Source organism: Cetorhinus maximus, chromosome 21 (assembly GCF_964194155.1).
Source record: "Cetorhinus maximus chromosome 21, sCetMax3.hap1.1, whole genome shotgun sequence".
Lineage (NCBI taxonomy): Eukaryota > Metazoa > Chordata > Chondrichthyes > Lamniformes > Cetorhinidae > Cetorhinus > Cetorhinus maximus.
This window is the reverse complement of record NC_135899.1, coordinates 15736830-15755790: the sequence shown is the minus strand read 5'-3', so window position 1 is coordinate 15755790 and position 18961 is coordinate 15736830. Positions and strand designations below refer to the sequence as shown.

Below are 18961 nucleotides of genomic sequence, written 5' to 3'. Positions count from 1 at the left end.
GGACCAGGTCAGAGGACCCAATGATGAAACTCAATAATGGATAATTTTGAATAATAGCTCCCAAGTTTAGATTAACCTGCAAGATGATCACTCGTCTCCATCTAAGACATTCAAAAATACTGAGCTGCATTTTAAAGGAGTTAGGTACAATTGATAAGAGTCTTCAGTGCAGGAACATGACTCCATATTATTATAATTAGTGTCAGGATTTGACTGTACAGATGCAGTGCAGTTTAGATAAGAGTGTTTTTTTTTTTATTCATTCATGAGATGTCGGCATCAGTGGCTAGACCAGCATTTATTGCCCATCCCTAATTGCCCTTGAGAAGGCGGTAGTGAGCTGACACCATTTAAGGAGTAAAGCTCCCTCTACACTGTCCCATCATACACTCCCTGGGCAGGTACAGCACAGAGTTAGATACAGAGTAAAGCTCCCTCTAAACTGTCGCATCAGACACTCCCAGGGTGAGTGCAACATGGGTTAGATACAGAATAAAAAGCTCAATTAAGCTTTGTTGTACTCTGCCTGGTTCCTGGGATGTGCATGAGTACTAACTGCGTTTCCAGATTAACCTGCCCCATACTGGATATGGAGTGGTGCCCCTCAAACTAGAGAACCACTTGTCCCCCTCTAATGGAGCGTGGTGCCTATGGTCCCTCATGGACTATGGCTATTTATCTAATTACCTTCTACTCCACTTGTTATAAATGGAATATTTTTCAATAAGTTGGCTCAGCATTTAGCCCTCTGACCTAGATTGGAGCATTTGATTTAATGTTGGAGTTCAAGCTTTCATTATTGAAGTTAAAAAAGAACCTATCCAAGAAGTTACGTTCAATAACAGGATTTTGAATGGAGATAAGTTCAGCATATCATGTAGTGTCAGAGTTTGAGAGATCTGGTTGATAAGTGCAAATAGAGGGTAACTTAATATCACCAAGACCTGAAAATGAAATTGTACAAATTCCTTTTGGGCTTGGTAATCTCCAGCTTTCAGGAGACCTGACAGAATCAAAGTAAAGCAGTAAATCAAGTGTAACTCTAGACTTGTTTACCCTCTCTCCCCTCACTCTCTGCAGCAAGGTGTTGATCTGTTCTGGGTCCAGTTCCTCACTCCCTCTCCCCTGAAGGTGCTGATCTGTTCTTGGTCTATTTCCTCACTCCCTGTCCCCTGAAGTTGTTGATCTGTTCTGGGTCCAGTTCCTCACTCCCTCTCCCCTGAAGGTGCTGATCTGTTCTTGGTCTATTTCCTCACTCCCTCTCCCCTGAAGGTGCTGATCTGTTCTTGGTCTATTTCCTCTCTCCCTCTCCCCTGAAGGTGCTGATTTGTTCTTGGTCCAGTTTCTCACTGCCTCTCTCCTGAAGGTGCTGATTTGTTCTTGGTCTATTTCCTCACTCCCTGTCCCCTGAAGGTGCTGATCTGTTCTGGGTCCGGTTCCTAGCTCCCCCTCTCCTGAAGGTGCTGATTTGTTCTTGGTCTATTTCCTTACTCCCTGTCCCCTGAAGGTGCTGATCTGTTCTGGGTCCGGTTCCTAGCTCCCCCTCTCCTGAAGGTGCTGATCTGTTCTGGGCCCAGTTCCTCACTGCCTCTCTCCTGAAGGTGCTGATTTGTTCTAGGTCCAGTTCCTCACTCCCTCTCCCCTGAAGGTGCTGATTTGTTCTGGGTCCAGTTCCTCACTCCCTCTCCCCTGAAGGTGCTGATCTGTTCTGGGTCCAGTTGCGCGCACATTTTAATCTGGCAACAGGAAAGCCAATTGCCTACTGAAATCAGGTAACTAGGATTGAACTGTATCCGCCCTGGATCCTGGCTAGTGTTCACCAGTCCTAACCAAGTAAGCCTGTTCAACGCTCACATGGGAGCCATCATGCCAGCAGCACTCAGTTGGGTGCACTTTAGGTTGGGCCCTATCTCCCGTGGGACAATATAGTACAGAATATGTCCATCAGTAATCTCTTGTCTCACCACTGCACTCCCCAGCACAAATCCTTGTCAAGCCCAATGAGCCTTGAGACTGAAGATCTCTCCCCACTTAGTCAGCCCCGTCTTTACTAAAATTCCAATCCCGACCCAAAATTTTTTTTTCTACTTCAGTGCCACACAGGTCAGAGGTGCAATCACACTTGAGCACACCAGTGTTTATGCTCCATATGAGCCTCCTGCCCCATGGTCATCTCAACCCATCAACATATTCCTTTCTCCCTCATATTTAGCATAATTTCTCCGCTTTTTAATTCCAATTCCCTTGAAATGAGCCCCAGTGCTTGCTGTACTTTTTTGCTCTGGCCTCCACATGAGCCATTCCTTCTGGAAGTGTTGAGCCTGACCACAGCTTAGCAAGGCCCACAAGAAAATGGACCTAGACTAAATTAATCGGGTTGCCCCCCCCGCCCCACCCTCCAGCTATTAAAGACTCCATCTCCTGGTCACCCCTGCAAGAAAACCCCAGGGAACACACTCGTTGAGGCGTTATAGATTTTCTTTAAATTATGATTGGGTTTTTTCACCATTTTCTATGAACAATCTTTTAAAATAAGTTATAGAAATGTTGGAGATGATGGGGGAGGTGGGGTGAAGAGACTGACTGGGTGGGGCATTTGGAGGTGAGAGGTGTCATGTGACATAACCTGCAGTAATAAATACGACCAACTAGAGTCGATAGACTTTTGTTAGGTCAGGTTATAAAGGATCAAGATGGGCTAAGTTACAGGTCAGTTGTGATTTAATTGACTGGGACAGAACAGGCTCAAAGGGTTGGATGGCCTCCTCCTCCTCCTGCTATGCTCCACGAGGAATGTCTGCAACATGCAGACTTTACAAGCAGCTTGTAATGGGACGTGTGAGAGGAGGCAGGAATGGCTCCGTTGTATGAACCAGATTTTGTGTTCCCTTGAGTGCCATGCATTGAGCTGGTGAATCTGCTGTAAGCTGAGTTGGTCCATTGACATCTCCCCAAGATGGCAGCTTTGACCTGGCTTGCGCTAGTCATACTAAAGGGAGGTGGTGGCATAGTGGTATTTTCACTGAACTAGTAACCCAGAGACCCAGGGTAATGCTCTGGGGTTTGAATCCCACCACGGCAGATGGTGGAATTTTGAATTCAATAAAAAAAATCTGGAATTAAAGTCTGATAATGACCATGAAACCATTGCCGATTGTCATAAAAATGCATCTGGCTCACTTATGTCCCTTTAGGGAAGGAAATCAGCTAGTCCTTATCTGGTCTGGCCTACACGTGACATAAATGCTGGCCTAACCAGCCATGCCCATGTCCCATGGACAGAATGAATAAAAGAAAAAGTGCAGGATGTGTCTTTGGCAAGTTGCTGTGTGTGGACCTCAGAGTTTTCTGAAGACATTGCCTGAACCTCTCTGTCTCCCTCCAGGTGTCCAACTGGTTTGGAAACAAGCGAATTCGGTATAAGAAGAACATTGGTAAGTTCCAGGAGGAGGCTAACATTTACGCTGTTAAGACCGCCGTGAATGCGACAGCAGCCTCTCAGAACAGCCAAGCAAACTCGCCCACCACTCCCACCTCAGCAGGTAGGCAGATAACCTAGCAACAGTATCCTCTGCACTGATTGGCTCTGTTGCTCTTTCAACACGACAACCAAAAGGGGAAAATGAAAACCTGATTGGGTTGCAACGAGTAGACTTTCCTCCTGGACGACATTAACCATACCAGCCAGTCTTATTTCACTTTTTATTTCTCTTTTTTAAAAATCTTTTTCCCTTCTTGTGATTGCAGTTTTTCTGGTGTCTTGTCTCTTGGTAACCCTGTCCTGTTGGACATTGCCAGTTCTTTGTTTTAAGGTTTGTCTGCTTCATTTGCTGTGTTCGCACATTGCATTTTTTTTTAACTGTGGTGCTGTTAGCTTTTTTCCTTCTATATCTGCCCGCCACACCTAAAAATATTGTCCCCAAGCCCCCGATGGTTCATTGGATACCTGCACCGACTGACGTGACACTGGGCAATGTAATTTAGGAAGGTTCTGCCGTCTGCTGAGTTTACCGAACCCCACAATCCCGGCTCCCCCTGGGCTAGGGGAATATGTAGCGTTGCCAACAGACTTTAGTAGCTGTTGATCAAATGGAAATATTGGATAAACATCAAAGTGGGAAAAGTTTTACTCTGTTGTGCCCTTTGCTCACGTGTTCTAGTCTTCTCTGTCCCTCTTACTTTCTTCTCCCCTCCTTGCTCAGGCATATTCTCTCTCTGTCTCTCCTGTTCTCCTGCTCACTTTCACTCTCGCTCTCCACATTTTCTCATTATCCATCTCTTACTCTTTCTTCCTTTCCTCCTTTCTCTCTACTTTTTTTCTCTGTCATTCTTTCTCTCCTCACTTTCTCATTATCCGTCTCTTGCTCTATTTTCCTTCCTTTCCACCTTTCTCTCCCTTTCTTTTTTCTCTCTCCTCTTTCTCTCTCCCACCCTCCTTGATCAGGCATGCTTTTACCCTTTCCCAGTCTCTTGCTCCTCCCTTCTCCCCTCTCTTTTGCTCAGGTCTGTCCTGTCTGTGTTTCTCTCTCTCTCTCTCTCTCCCTTTCCGCACCCTCCCTTTCTCAGGTGCCCATCTCATTCACCAGCTACCCCCACTACCCTCTCAATCCCTGCCCTCCCCAACCTCTCCAGCACCATGCTCACACCCTGACAGCAGACCTTGGCCTCCCCATGCAGTCGCTTCACAGAGGAAATCACTGGATCGCAAACGTGAGGCCCAATCCTGACTGATTATTCTTATTAATTATTATTTGTCTTAAATTCTCCCCAGTCCGGGGACACTGCGGCCAGCCTGTCACGTTCTTGTGGGGCCTCAGCTAAAAGCAGCTGGCAAGGCTAATGGTGCCTGTACCCACTGAACCAAGAATTGCATCATTCCTATCCATTTCTGTTTAAATGTCGCTAGTTTTTGTTTAAACCCCAAGCAGCGATTTTCTAATGGGTGGGGGGGAGGGTGGCAGGGTGGCATGGAGAGCTTGACCCTGACATCTCACTGAGCGCCGGTATGAAGGAGCAGAACTATAACCTGCACAGTCATGTTGATGTTGTAACCTAATTGAAACTCTCTTATTGTTGGTTAATGCTTCTTCCCAGGTGTTGGGTTGGTGAGGGGTGGGGTGACAGGGAGCTTTAAAGAAACGGGCAAGCTTATCGCTACGGAAAGTGAATTCAGCCCCTTCTTGCCTTTCTGAGGCCAAGCTTCCTAACCTTCAGTCCTCAGCCAGAGTGGTAGAGTATTTTTAATGTTCGGAGGAGTACACAACAGGCGAAATGTGCACAGGCTGAATTCGCTTCTTATTCTCCTTTAACTCTCAATTCCTCGAGGTGGTTTATTTGGGCACCAAGTTCATCGATGTATCGTGCATTTAAAAATAAAAACTGCTGACTGTGCCGGCAAGGTTGCCAACTTTGGTTGCCTGTAGGGTGACCAGGCGTCTAATTTTTGAGCTGGTCTGCCCCTTGGCCTGAATGTCCAGATACAATGACGTCACCCCCCAACCCCCACCATCCCCTTGTGTGACGACATCACCCTGCCCTGCGTGGTAATTTCACCACCCCTACCCACGCGTGATGATGCCACCGCCATGGTGCCTGGTATTCGTGGCCTCTGGCAGTGGTCACCCTAGTTGCCCGGGAGGTTTGACCAAAGATGGTCACTCAACATGTCCATCATTGGAGAACCACATATCCCGCACCCCACCTCCCCCCGCCCATGCCCAATTTGAAAGCCAATTGGATAATTCTTGACTCTCAGTCAAAACAGCCCTTCTTTTCCCCCATTTCTGTAACTGGAAAAAAATTGTTCAGAGAAAGGGGAAATGTACTTTTTTTTTAACTCTCCTCAGATATTTCTCCCTGGTGTTTGCTCACAGCTATACCCTGGCAATCAATCTTCAATTCCTGGAGATTCCAGGGAAATCCTAGAGAGTTGGAAAGTGTCTGCCGAGTAGTAGAAATCTGAGGCTTCTTCAGGCCTCCTGGGTTTCTCTTTTAAAGGCTGCTTCAGGCCTGGGCCTAGCTTGCTTGACTGGATTGGACAGCCCTGGATTCAGGGAAGGGAAGAGGGATGGAAGGAGAACGGTATGGAGAAAATTTCAGAAAGGCAAGAAATGCATGGGGCAGATAACTCGTCTCCGCTTCTCCAGTTTTTTGCTGAGGTTGGAGGAAGGGTTCTTTTTTGCTTGTCAAGATTCCTCTGTCGCAGTCTCAACACTTCCCTCCCTGGTTCTCCTCTTGTGAAGGTGTTGTGAAAGGTGACGGGCTAATGGGCATGAATCACTGTAGTGGAATTGTGATGGGGCCTGTGTATTAAGAGTATATCTGCAACTGATGCTCCTCTTCATCTCTATCCTTGTGCTTTCTATTCCTTCCCGCCCACACCTGGCCCCCACCTTCTCTTTCTCCATTTCTTTCTCTCTCCATCTCATCATTTCTCTCTCCATCTTTTTGCTTTCTCTCTCCATCCCTTTCTTGCGACCTTTTATCCCCCATCTGTTTCTCCCTTCATCTGTCCATCCCTTTCTCCCTCCATCCCTTTCTCTCTCCAGTCTTCTCCATCTATTTCTCCCTTCATCTCTCCATCGCTTTCTCCCTTTTCCTCTCCATCTCATTCTCTCTCCCTCCCACCCTCCCTCCCTCCATCCCATCCTGTATATTTTTTCTTCTCGTCTTGAAGTTAGTGAACCATTTCTCTGACCCATCCCACTCACTGACATAGAGCTAGTCCGGGTCTCTACACTCTGTCCCCCTCTGGTTCCAGTCCCTCCATGTATGATGCTATAATGGCAATGGACTAGTAGTGAGTTTGAGCCATAGAACCTGTTGGGACCCTATCAAGATGGATCACCACCACCAGAGAAAAGCAAGGCTCTGGATCCCTCTGCCCTAACCCCCCGCCCCCGCCACCTCCGAGAAACCAAACCTCACTGCTGAAACTGTTCTGTATACAGAAGAGATAATGACGACCGATCCTTGAAATGGAGCAGCTCATTACAATAAACCTGGCCACATTCAACTTTTTGACTAGGATGACCTGGTGCTATTGGCTGAGTAAAATTGGTTTCCCAGTCTGAGGTACAAATGTGCAGCTTTGGTGGGTAACTGGCGGGAATCCCACGGGTTTTACACTCTTCCCAATGTTTGACTTCAGTGGAGAGTTTAAAAAAAAACGAGTGGAGGGGATGTTAAGACCATTGTTGCACCTGATCTTATCAGCTTGTCAATGGGGCAGGGAAGCTTCTGAAGAACGGCGAGGTTTGTAGAGGAACCTTTTGAGTGGCTGGGGGATTTTAACTATAAGAAGCACTATTCACAGCCTCAGGACGTCTCAAAGTGCTTCTGAAGTGTCATCACTGTTGTCATGTGGAAAGAAGAACTATCTTGATTCAAAGTATTCACTTCGCCCACATAACTCAAGTAGGTTGACTCCAGGCAGAAGATGCTACCAGGGCTTAAGCATGTAATGTGGGCTAACACTCCAGGTACAGCAATGCTGGAGGAGACAGCAAACTGAAGCCTTGTTTGCTGTTTCATGTGAATATGAAAGCACTTTCCAGAAAAGAGTCAGGGGAGTTCTCCCTGATGTCCTGGCTCATATGTATCCCTCGATCACGATCAGTTAAAAAACATAGATGATCTGGTCACTACTATTACGGTGCTGTTTGTGGGAGCTTGCTTTGTGCAAATTGTTGCATTCCCCACATTAAAACAGTCACTGCGCTTCCAAAGTACTTGGTTGGTTGCAAAGCCTTTTAGGGAGTCCTGAGGTGATGGAAGGTGCTATAGAATTGCAAGTTAGTTCTTAAAACTGCAAAACCACACTTCTGACCTTTATGATGGCAGGAAGGTCATGAATGAAGTAACAGAAGATGGTTGGGCCTAGGACACTACCCTGAGGAACTCCTGCAGTGATGTCCTGGAGCTGAGATGACTGATCTCCGACAGCCACAACCATCTTCCTTTGTGCTAGGGATGATTCCAACCAGTGGAAAGTTTTCCCCCTGATTCCCATTGACTCCAGTTTTGTTGGGGCTCCTTGATGCCACACTCGGTCAAATGCTGCCTTGTTGCTAAGGGTAGTCACTCTCACCTCACCTCTGGAGTTCAGCTCTTTTGTCCATGTTTGAACAAGGCTGTAATGAGGTTGCCAGCAGAATGGCCCTGGCGGAACCCAAAGTGGGGATGTTCGCTGATGTTTGCACAATGATCAGCACCATTCGCAACTCCTCAGGTACTGAAGCAGTCCATGTCCAAATGCAGCAAGACCTGGACAATATCCAGGCTTGGGCTGACAAGTGACAAGTAACATCATGCCACACAAGTGCTGGGCAATGACGATCTCCAACAAGAGAGAATCTAACCTTCGCCCTTGACGTTTAATGGCATTACCATCACTGAATCCCCCACTATCAACATCCTGGGGTTACCATTGACCAGAAACTGAACTGGACTAGCCATATAAATACTGTGGCTACAAGAGCAGGTCAGAGGCTAGGAATCCTGCGATGAGTAACTCACCTCCTGACTCCCCAAAGCCTGTCCATCATCTACAAGGCATAAGTCGGGAGTGCGATGGATTACTTCCCACTTGCCTGGATGAGTGAACTCCCACAACACTCAAGCTTGACACCGTCCAGGACAAAACAGCACACTTGAGGTCAGTAGATAAGTGCCCTGGCGGAACCCAAACTGAGTGTCAGCGAGCAGGTTATTGCTAAGCAAGTGCTGCTTGATAGCACTGTTGATCCCTTCCATTACATTACTGATGTTCGAGAGTAGACTGATGCGGCGGTAATTGGCCGGGTTGAATTTGTCCTGCTTATTGTGTACAGGACATGCCTGGGCAATTTTCCACATAGCTGGTTAGATGCCAGTGTTGTAGCTGTACTGGAACAGCTTGGCTAGGGGCGCGGCAAGTTCTGGAGCACAAGTCTCCAGTGCTATTACCGGAATATTGTCAGGCCCCAATGCCTTTGCAGTATCCAGTGCCTTCAGCCATTCCTTGATATCACGTGGAGTGAATTGAATTGCTAAAGACTGGCATCTATGATGCTGGGGACCTCTGGAGGAGGCCGAGATGGATCATCCACTTGGCACTTCTGCTGAAGATTGTAGCAAATGCTTCAGCCTTATTTTTTGCCCTGATGTGCTGGGCTCCCCCATCATTGAAGATGGGGATATTTGGGGAGCCGCCTCTTCCAGTGAGTTGTTTAATTGTCCACCACCATTCACTGGATGTGACAGGACTGCAGAGCTTGGATCTGATCCATTGGTTGTGGGGTCGCTTAGCTCTGTCTATCACTTGCTGCTTATGCTGTTTGGCATGCAAGTAATCCTGTGTTATAGCTTCACCAGGTTGACGCCTCATTTTTAGATATGCCTGGTGCTGCTCCAGGCATGCCTTCCTGCACTCTTCATTGATCCAGTGTTGATCCCCTGGCTTTATGGTAATGGTAGAGTGGGATATGCCGGGCCATGAGGATACAGATTGTGTTTGAGTACAATTTTGCTGCTACTGATGGCCCATAATGCCTCCTGGATGCTCAGTCTTGAGTTGCTAGATCTGTTTGAAATCTATCCCATTTAGCACGGTGCTAGGGCCACACAACACGATGGAGGGTATCCTCATCGTGAAGGCGGGATTTCGTCCCCACGACGACTCTGCAGTGGTCACTCCTACAAATGCTGTCATGGACAGATGCATCTGCGGCAGGCAGATTGGTGAGGATGAGGTCAAGTATGTTTTTCCCTCTTGGTTCCCTCACCACCTGCCACAGACCCAGTCTAGCAGCTGTATCCTTTAGGACTTAGCCAGCTCGATCTATAGTGGTGCTACCGAGCCACTGTTGGTGATGGACCAAGTGGTGTTCGACATGGAGGAGCACTGATTCATCAGTTGAGGGAGGGCGGTATGTGGTAGTCAGCAGGAGGTTTCCTTGCCGATATTTGACGTGATGCCATGAGACTTCATGGGCTCCGGAGTCGATGTTAAGGACTCCCAGGGCAACTCCCTCCCGACTGTGCCGCCACCTTTGCTGGGCCTGTCCTGCTGGTGGGACAGGACATACTCAGGGCTGGTGATGGTGGAGTCTGGTGTGTGTGCCCATGACCATCTTTGGACAGAGGGTGAAATAATCGCCTCCTTTGCGATTGCTTACTGTGCAGTTGATCCACCTGAGTCAGCTGAAGTACTGATTATCTTCTTGCTTTCCTCCTGTGATTCTATTGTTTAACAATGGACAGCAGAGTACTGACCTCAACTAACTCTGTAGCCTGTATGTACTTAAAAATGTCAATATAACATTGGCTTATTATGCAACAGAATTGTTTGTGGACTTGCAGACATCGTCCTTTGTTCAGCCTGCTCACAGTGTCTGCCTCTCAGCCTTCCGATTATTCGAAGCATTCTTCCCATTATGTCCCCGCTCTGCCCCCTCTATCTCTGTCTCTCTTTATCTATCTCTCACTTTACCTGCAACCTTTCCCTCCATGCCCTGGCAATCCACCCTCTCCCCACTGCCCGCCTGCCCCACGCACCCCTCCCCCCATACAGTGTCTTCCAAATCTCAGATCTTTCCTTCCAACTGGTGAGCATTTCCTCTTTCTTTACCTGTCTCCTCCTTTCTCGATCTCCCTCTTACTCTTCCTTCTTTCCCCTTCTTCCTCTCCTCCTCCTTCTCCCTCTCACCCTTCCTCTTCCCCTTCCCCCCCCTCCTCCTCCTCCTTACCCCTCTCCTCCTCCCTTTTGCCCTTCCCCACCCCCTCCTCTCATGGCCTCTCCCCATCCTTTTCTCTCTGCCTATTTCTCTCTCCTCTTCGACTTCTGGCTCCTCACTTTTGCCCTCCCTCACGCCCTCTCTCGACATCTGTGGGATGAGGAGATTCTTTCACGCAATGAGTTCGACCCCCTGGTCTGCCTCTTTCCCTCTCCTGACTGCTGAAACTTTCGGAGGGTTTGAGTCAGTATCTCAACTCCGATCAGCTGCAGTAGGGAAACTTCTGTGTGCCAGTGATTGTATCATAATGATCGGTTCAACCTCATTATGAAGAATGCTGGAACAAAACTCTCCGAGTTACCTTGTCTGAGATTTGGGGCTCGATAGCTGAGTACAATGGGCACACAATGTTTAAACCAATAGCAGATTATTCACGTAGAATGTTTTTGTAATGAGCAGCCTGCACACTGAATCCATTTGTAAATTTGATATTGATCTCCAGTCCTTGTTTTTTCCACTCTCTCGCTCTCTAGGTTCCTCTGGATCGTTTAATCTATCCGGCTCTGGGGACATGTTCATGGGAATGCAAGGGTTAAATGGGGATTCGTACCCCGGGGCACAGGTTAGTAACACCGAAACTCTGAATCATGAGGGCTGCTGGCAGTTGTGGTACAGGACTGCAACGGTCTCTCAGGGGAGAGCTTCATTGCAATGATCGGCCAATGGGGAGGTCCTGTAATGCAGGCCAGTCGGCCATTGTGAAAGCCGACTCATAATGCTATGCTATAAAATGGCGGTCGAAGTGTGATCTTGAGCAGCCACTTTGAGATTTAAGCAGTGTGGCTTTATTAATGGTCAATCTGGAGCTGGGGAGGCAATAGATCAGCCTCTCCTGACGAGACCAGGGCACAGTGTGGCACTGAGCACAGTCGCTCCTCATGGTGCGTGCTGGTCATAGCCAGTAATCAGGCATCAAGGTTTGCCTGAAAGCCCTTTGTCTAATAAGGCAGGGAGGGACGTTAGTCGCAGCGTCCAGTGACCTCTGACCCTCTCCTGGACAGAAAGTGTGCACAAATGGTGGGAATTCAGGAAAAGCTTCTTTACCCAGAGAATGGTGAGAATGTGAAACCCGCTACCACAGGGAGGGGTTGAGGCAAGTAACATAGATGAGTTTAAGGGGAAGCTAAACAATCACACGAGGGGGGAAAGGAATAGAAAATTATGTCGACAGGGTTAGATGACGAATGGGATGACTTGTGTGACGCATAAACATCAGTATTGACTTGTTGGGTCAAATGACCTGTTTCTGTGCTATACGATCTACGTCTCGAGGGTAGACTTAGGCTCTGCCAAGATGCCAACATTTATCCCACCTGCTAGGGCTGATTGGAAAAGGGAGTGTCTCCTGTATCAGTGGGGGAGGAGGGGCAGGACAGGGGTGACCTATGACCTCGTTTCTCTGTGGAGCAGTGTCAAGCGTCCAGTTTAATGTCTGAAAGCTTGAATGTGCCGCACTCGCTCGCTCTCTCTCTCTCTCTCTCTCTCTCTCTTTCACACACAGTCTCTCCCCCTCTCATATCAATGAAAAGAGGACAAAACATCTTTGTAAAATTGCCGGGGGCTATACTGCTAAAAGGCCTCTCTGAAATCTTGCTCTGCAGGTCGAGTCACTTCGTCACTCTCTGAACCAGACTGGGGGCTACGGAGAAGGACTGGGTGTCAATCAGATCTACAGTCCACGGGATGTGAGGGTAGGTGAATCATAGCTCCATTATGCGTTGGAGGGAAAGGGCCAAATCGGGAATGGGTGGGAGTAAGGGAATGACTGCATTATGAAAATCTGCAACGATCTTGAATTGGGCTGTCTTTTTGTATAATAATCTCCCTAAATATTCATGAGCTAAGTGCAGCACTTTATTTCACACACAAGCTTTTCACTAACCTGTGCAGCACTGACATCCCATTCAGAGTTACACCGGTCCGACCCTGATGATCAAGTCCCAGCAGATCTCCCTTGGCTTGGCCACCTTGAATCAGTGGGGTTGATTTTTTTTTATATATATATACATAAAACAAGGGTAGAGATGTCCATCAGTGTGTGACTGGAAGTAGTTGTGACACTTTGAGCAAGTGCATCCCTTATGCATTTTAATATAATATTCGTGGATCTCTCTTGGCTCCTCTTGTTGTAAGATGTAGAATAAGCTCTGTGTATTGGAGGGTGATCTAATTGAGGTGTTTGAAATGATAAAAGGATTAAATAGTTAGCTATGGATAAACTACTCCCTTTGGTGAGGGGTGAACAGAATGAGGCTGATGATCCTTTCCCTGTCTCTGTGGGTCCATGTCGTCTCATTGTGACTTCATCAACAATAGTATATTTTATTTATATGGCACCCATAATGTAACAAAACCCTTCACCAGGAGCATTATAAAACAAAGTATAATGCTGAGCCACAGAATGAGACATTAGGTCAGCTGACCAAAACTTTGGTCATAGAGGTAGGCTTTAAAAAGTGTCTTAAAGGAGGAAAGTGAGGTAGAGAGGTTTAGGGAGGGAATTCCAGAGCTTGGGGCCTAGACAACTGAAGACAAAGGGCGCCAATGGTGGAGCCATTCCAATGGGAATGCGCAAGAGGCCAGATTTAGAGGAGTGCAGCTGGAGGAGAGTACAGAAATAGAGAGGGGCAAGGCCATGGAGGGATTTGAAAGTAAGATTGTGAATTTTAAAATCTAGACATTGCTTGACCGAGAACTAATGTAAGTGAGTCAGGGGTGATAGGGGAATGGGGCTTGGTGCAAGTTAAAACGCAGGCTGCAGAGTTTTGAGTGGCCTCAGCTTTCCGGAGGCTAGAATGTGGGAGAGCAGCCAGGAGTGCATTGGAGTGGTCGACTCTAGAGGCAGTGAAGGCATGAATGAGGGTTTCAGCAGCAGGCGACTTCTGCTAAACTTGTGTTTTTTATTTGGGAATGCCCTTCACTGCCCTTCAGTCAAAGATCTTGAGGCCAGTGCAGGCTTAAGGCCTTGCACCATAAGGCTCCTTGCACCCATCCCTCTCCATTCTGCATCAGTGCATTGCTGGGGTAGATCTTTAGCTGCCGCCCAGGCCTTGTGGATCAGCCACCTGGTGTTGAAGCCGCCCAGGCTTCTATTTCTGTTGGAAACGATGGGGCTCCATGGAGTGGTCATGGGGCTGCGGCAAGGGCTAGAAGAAAGTAGCGTGAGCGAAGCTTTGGGAGTACGGCAAGGTGACTTACTAGGGCATCTCTGCAAGCGTCGGGAATGCATGTCAGAGGCACAGCGGCGCTACCGTGTTGGGAGGATTGAAGGAGACCTCAGGGCGTTCCCAGGTGCTCCTGTTTTTCCTTTATTCTTGGGACATGAGCTTTGCTGGCAAGGCAGCAGTTATTGCCCATCCCCGAGTGCCCTTGAGCAGCTCGGTGAGCCGCTAATGACTGAGTAGCCTTTACAGAGGACAGTTAGGAGGCAACTATGTTGCTGTGGGTCTGGAGTCACGTGTAGGCCAGATCAAGTGAGGATGGTAGATTTCCTTTCCTGAAGGACGTTAGTGAAAACGATCCAGTAGTTTCACGATCATTATTAAGGAGAGAAGTGTTTTGCAGCCAGTGAAGTATTCCAGGAGTGTAGTCACTGCTGCAGCGTGGGAAAGGTGGTGGCCATTTTGCGCAAAGCAAGGCACCACAAACAGCAACAAGTCGGACAAGCGGATAATCCAATGGCCTTAGGGAGAGATGACGTTGGTCTCGTCACAGTGCACGAGGAGCAGGAACTGAATATGCCCAGTACAAAGAATAAAAGTGGCCTTTGCGTCACCTTATTCAAGCGGGGAAACAATGACTTGCAGGCAGGTGGGCATTTTTGATAATGCACTTATGCAATGAGGAGCCAATTCAGGCAAAACCTGACTGCAGGAAGGTAATTAAATGAGCCATGGATGATGGAAGCTGCAGTGACATTTCGAACAGAGCTTCTCCACCTGGACAGAAGGCTCAGCACATATATATAGATACAGATTTGAAAGTCCAGAATCTGCAATGAATAGAAATCAAGAATCAGGGTGAAAATTTATTTCCACTTGTTGGGGAGTCTCTAACAAGAGGGCACTCATCATAATAGATTGCAGAAGGGAAGTGGATAATATTTGGCAAAACAAATATTTGAGTGGATAGGAGAATGGGAGCAATTGATTAGCCCCTCAGAAAGTCAACACAGCCACAATGGGAAGAATGGCCTCTTGGGGCACCGTTAAATTGTATAATTTGTTAAGAAAATGAAGCACTGGGTATGTGTGGTCTGTGAGGATTAGGGCTTCTCCGCTTCCAGCTGGGTTCATGGAATGAGAGCCTTGGGTTGTTGGGACTGGGTGCGCACAGTCGTAGGGTTCTTGTCAGCAGTGTAGATCAAACCTGATTGATTGATTGGGACTGAATTGTTTGGCATTGGAATGCGATCACTTCATGATTTTTTTAAAAACCTCTTGTCCCCTCAATCAGCTCTTATCTGAAATGCCACAGAAGGAGTTGCACTGTTTTGTATTTGGACAGGCCAGACAATTTCTGTTCTACATTGAGGTATTTGCCTGAGACGTTAAACTGGGGCCCTTTCTGGTGCACGCAAAAGATTCTGTGACATGAATTTTTTAAGAGAAGGGGAGTTCTCTCTGGTGTCATGGCCAATAATTATCCCTCAACTGACATCGGATCATCTGGTCGTTATCAAACTGCTGTTTGTAGGAGCTTGTTGTAGACAAATTGGCTGCTGCGTTTCCTACATTGCAACAGTGACTGCACTTCAAAGGTAATTCATTGGTTGTAAAGTGCTTTGGGACAGCCCTATGCTCGTGTTGTATAAATGCAAGTTCTTACTTTCATTGAAGAACAGAACCACCCACTGTGCTCCACCTCGTCCCATCCAGTCTAGACGAAAATGCTTGCCATAGCAAGTTCTCAGCTCTAAACCTTCCTCTTTCCATTCAATCCCTCCAGGCTAACGGAGGCTGGCAGGATGCGGCCACCCCGTCTTCTGTGACATCGCCAACAGAAGGACCCGGAAGCGTACACTCGGATACCTCCAACTGATCCCCTAGCAACAGAACCATTCCCTGATCCAATGGGCTTTCTCCAGAGTTGACCAATACGAAGAGAAGAAAAATAACGAAGAGACGAGGATGAAAAAAGAAAGGGGGGTGATGTTGATACTAACCAATCACCTTATGTTTTATTGTAAAACCTTTGGCTTCAGTGTGGTGATTAAAGGAAAGGCTGCTATTTTATACAAAAAAAAACCCCAAAATGTCACAAGTGCTTTGACTTGCACTGTTTCCGTGGGAACGAGGCATGTAGCCTGCACTGCCACATGTTCTGGCCCGACATCAGTCATTTGCAATACACGGGCGGCCGAATGCGCCCAGCATAAGAGTTTCTCCTCGTGGAAGTAAGGATGTTGTCTACAGTGCGAGGGGTGGAGCTTCAACAGTCCAGTGGTGACTTACTGCCATAGAATTGGCCTGTGGTAATGGCACAGGAGGGAGGTGGGGATCCAGGAGGCCGATAGAGAGAATTGCTAGGTCACCCCAAGAGACATTCTGTGCAAGCGTGCTGACTGTATTCTTTCTCGTTCATAACTTCATATTTTTAATTTCGTGTTTAGAAACACTTTGTGGAGTGGTAGGGGAGGTGGGCAGTATTCTTATCCCAATGAAGAAAGACCTGTACCGCTAAAAGCTCATCGAGGTCAGTGGTTCTGCTGTTAACTGAGTGGCTCCTATAGTTGAAAAGCTAGGATGATGGTGCAGTTGACAGTAAGCATTAAGTCATGTTTGTTTGCTCTGTGAATTTAATAAGGGCAGGGAAATCCCTATCTGCCTCTCTTTATCTATCTTTCTCGTTTACCTCTTGCTCTCTCTTTCACTGTCCTTTTTGTTTCTCCCTGCTTTTTTTAGTCTGCTTTTCCCACTCAAATTCTTGATCTCTTTTTCCACGCTCCCTTTCTCCTTTTCCTCCTCTCCTCCTTTCTCACCTTCCTTCCCCACTTTCTCCTTTCAGTCTATCATTATTTGTATTCGAGCAACTTGCCCCATAAAACTGGATATAGTTGTTGCTTTTACAAAGGTCAAGACTACCTTTCCTAGGCTAGACGAGAGTGTGTCTTCACAGAGTAAGAGCATCTATAGCATAGTTTCATTTGGGAGTGATTCTTTCTTTAAGCTGAGAATATGCAGTTTAACGTTTTACTTTTCAAATTTTTTTTTACAGGTTTAGAAACAATACAAACCAGAAAACACCTTAAAGGGTATGTTTGAAAGCAAGGGGATTGTAAAATCTGTTCACTTCTTAGGGGTTTTTTCCTGGCTTGTGGGGCAAATCCCTGTGACCTGTTAGTTCAGAACTTTGCTCTTTGACAGGAGCCTAGAACGATGGGTTGAGAATATTTCATTCTGTCTTTCTCCCCCACCACCCCCGCCACTCCACCCCACCCCTCCACCCTCACTAAAATGAGGATGGAGAATCCAGCCTTGGTTTCTCACCAGTGTGAGTCCACAAGCACAAAAGTGCCCAACCTCGGGATTATTAGCTTCATCGGTCTTACACGGAGAGACTCCAAGCGTCGCTCATACTGGTAATGGGGAGCAGCCGTTGTTAGAAATTGATGCTTTTATTTCTTGACCTCCCATAATAATGGGAGAGGGCTCCAGCGCGGACATGTAGGGCAGTGAATTAATATCCTGAGGCTGCCTCCAGGTGACTTTTGAGAGAGGAGGTGGAGCTTTTGGGAGTGAGATGTGTGATTGGCCAACCTCTTTTAGTCAGGTCCTACAAGGTGCGAGTGTAAGGCTGCCAATCATCCAGGGTCCTCCTGCAGTCTCCAGGAACTAAAGATTAGACTGCTGCTTGCGGCAACTCTGGAGAAAAATCGTAAGGGCATTTAATGCAAGGTGCTTTTTTTTTTCTATTTAGTTTAAACATTTGTGCTTTAGTTTTACAGACGTTAGAAATGGGGCAGTGGCTGTTTTCCTACTAGTCAAGGATCATCCAATCAGGTAACAGTATTTGTTAGCTTTCTGATTGGTGTGGGAAAGCGATAATAGATGCATCAGGTGACCAATGGCATGAGTGGGGTGGAGTCATGTGACAGTCCTTCCATGAACTCGGGCCAACCAAAAGTTGGCAACTTTGAGAGTGCCCATGTTGGCGTGAGAGGTTATACCTCCAGCCAAGATCAAGGTTGGGGAGGCAGTCCATTGGCATCCACCTGGCTACGGTCTTGGAGCAGCGCTCACTGAGGTTTTAAGGGCAATAATGCTGGGCTTGCCCCACTGGTTGGAGGGGCACGGATGTCTTTTAGTGCAGTGTGCATGGCTGGCAGAATATGAGTCTAGAAACCCAAGTCCTTGTTCTTCTCTCGAGAGCAGGCTGAGCGTTCAAAGAGACAAGGCCAGACCAATGGTGATTTGTGACATTACCCCTGTGCTTTATATTGTTCTCAAATGACCCACACATTGATTTGCAAGCCCAGGCAAAGGTGATAAATATCCTCTGGATCAAAGGCTCTTAAAGGCATTAAATGTCAATAGTTTCTGATCTATCTATTCTTAAAAGCTTCAAAACCACAAAAGAAGGTGACTACGTTTTATATATTTTAAAGATAAATCGGAGGGGGATGAGTCTTTTTGTTCTGGTTACGTTTTAAGGTTTGATCACACACTGAAGACTGGGGTTTTACAGTGAGGTTTTTAACACTGCGTTTTAGTTGTGCCAACCTGTGGGGGCACAGTGTATATACTGTAGAAAGAAGTATTTGTACATGACTAGCCAATCAAAAAAAAAAAATAAAAATAAAACAGCTTTATTACCTCATGCAAGCTCATATAAACCAATAGAATTACTACACGTTCTACCGATTTAGACTGCTCACATACTACCTCTGACAACATTCACACTAGAAAATCTTTTTGTTTGTTTTTTCCTTTAAAGTGTTATTCGGGTCAGCACAAAATTGCAGTGTAATGATTTTTATCTGAAGACGCTCAGAAAATAATAACTCTGGCGATTTCCACATGTTCCATGATTATGGACCCTAATAGGTGAATCCTTATATATTTTTTTTGAAGTGTAAATCGAAGACCAATTTTTAATGATTTTTGTGGCCAATTTTGAAATGTTGCTTTAAAGGGGCACTGTCGTAATGGACTCTGGCCTTAAAGAGGGGTCATTAACCGTTGGCT

At 46.8% G+C, this 18961-nt stretch overlaps 1 protein-coding gene across 8 annotated transcripts in view; it reads left to right on the top strand.

Moving 5' to 3' along the window:
• The window catches only part of LOC144695695 (pre-B-cell leukemia transcription factor 2-like), an 84653-nt gene extending 66060 nt beyond the window's left edge, over positions 1 to 18593 (top strand). For 2 of the 8 annotated variants that reach the window (XM_078566649.1, XM_078566648.1), the window contains exons 6-9: positions 3386 to 3434; positions 11249 to 11337; positions 12377 to 12466; positions 15723 to 15891. In XM_078566649.1, coding sequence (XP_078422775.1) covers positions 3386 to 3434; positions 11249 to 11337; positions 12377 to 12466; positions 15723 to 15815 — 321 coding nt within the window. In that variant the 3' untranslated portion in view covers positions 15816 to 15891. Of the gene's footprint in view, positions 1 to 3385; positions 3543 to 11248; positions 11338 to 12376; positions 12467 to 15722 lie in introns of all 8 variants that reach the window. The other 6 variants (XM_078566645.1, XM_078566644.1, XM_078566647.1 and 3 more) reach the window with 6 other exon arrangements.
• The last annotated feature ends 368 nt before the right edge of the window (positions 18594 to 18961 follow it).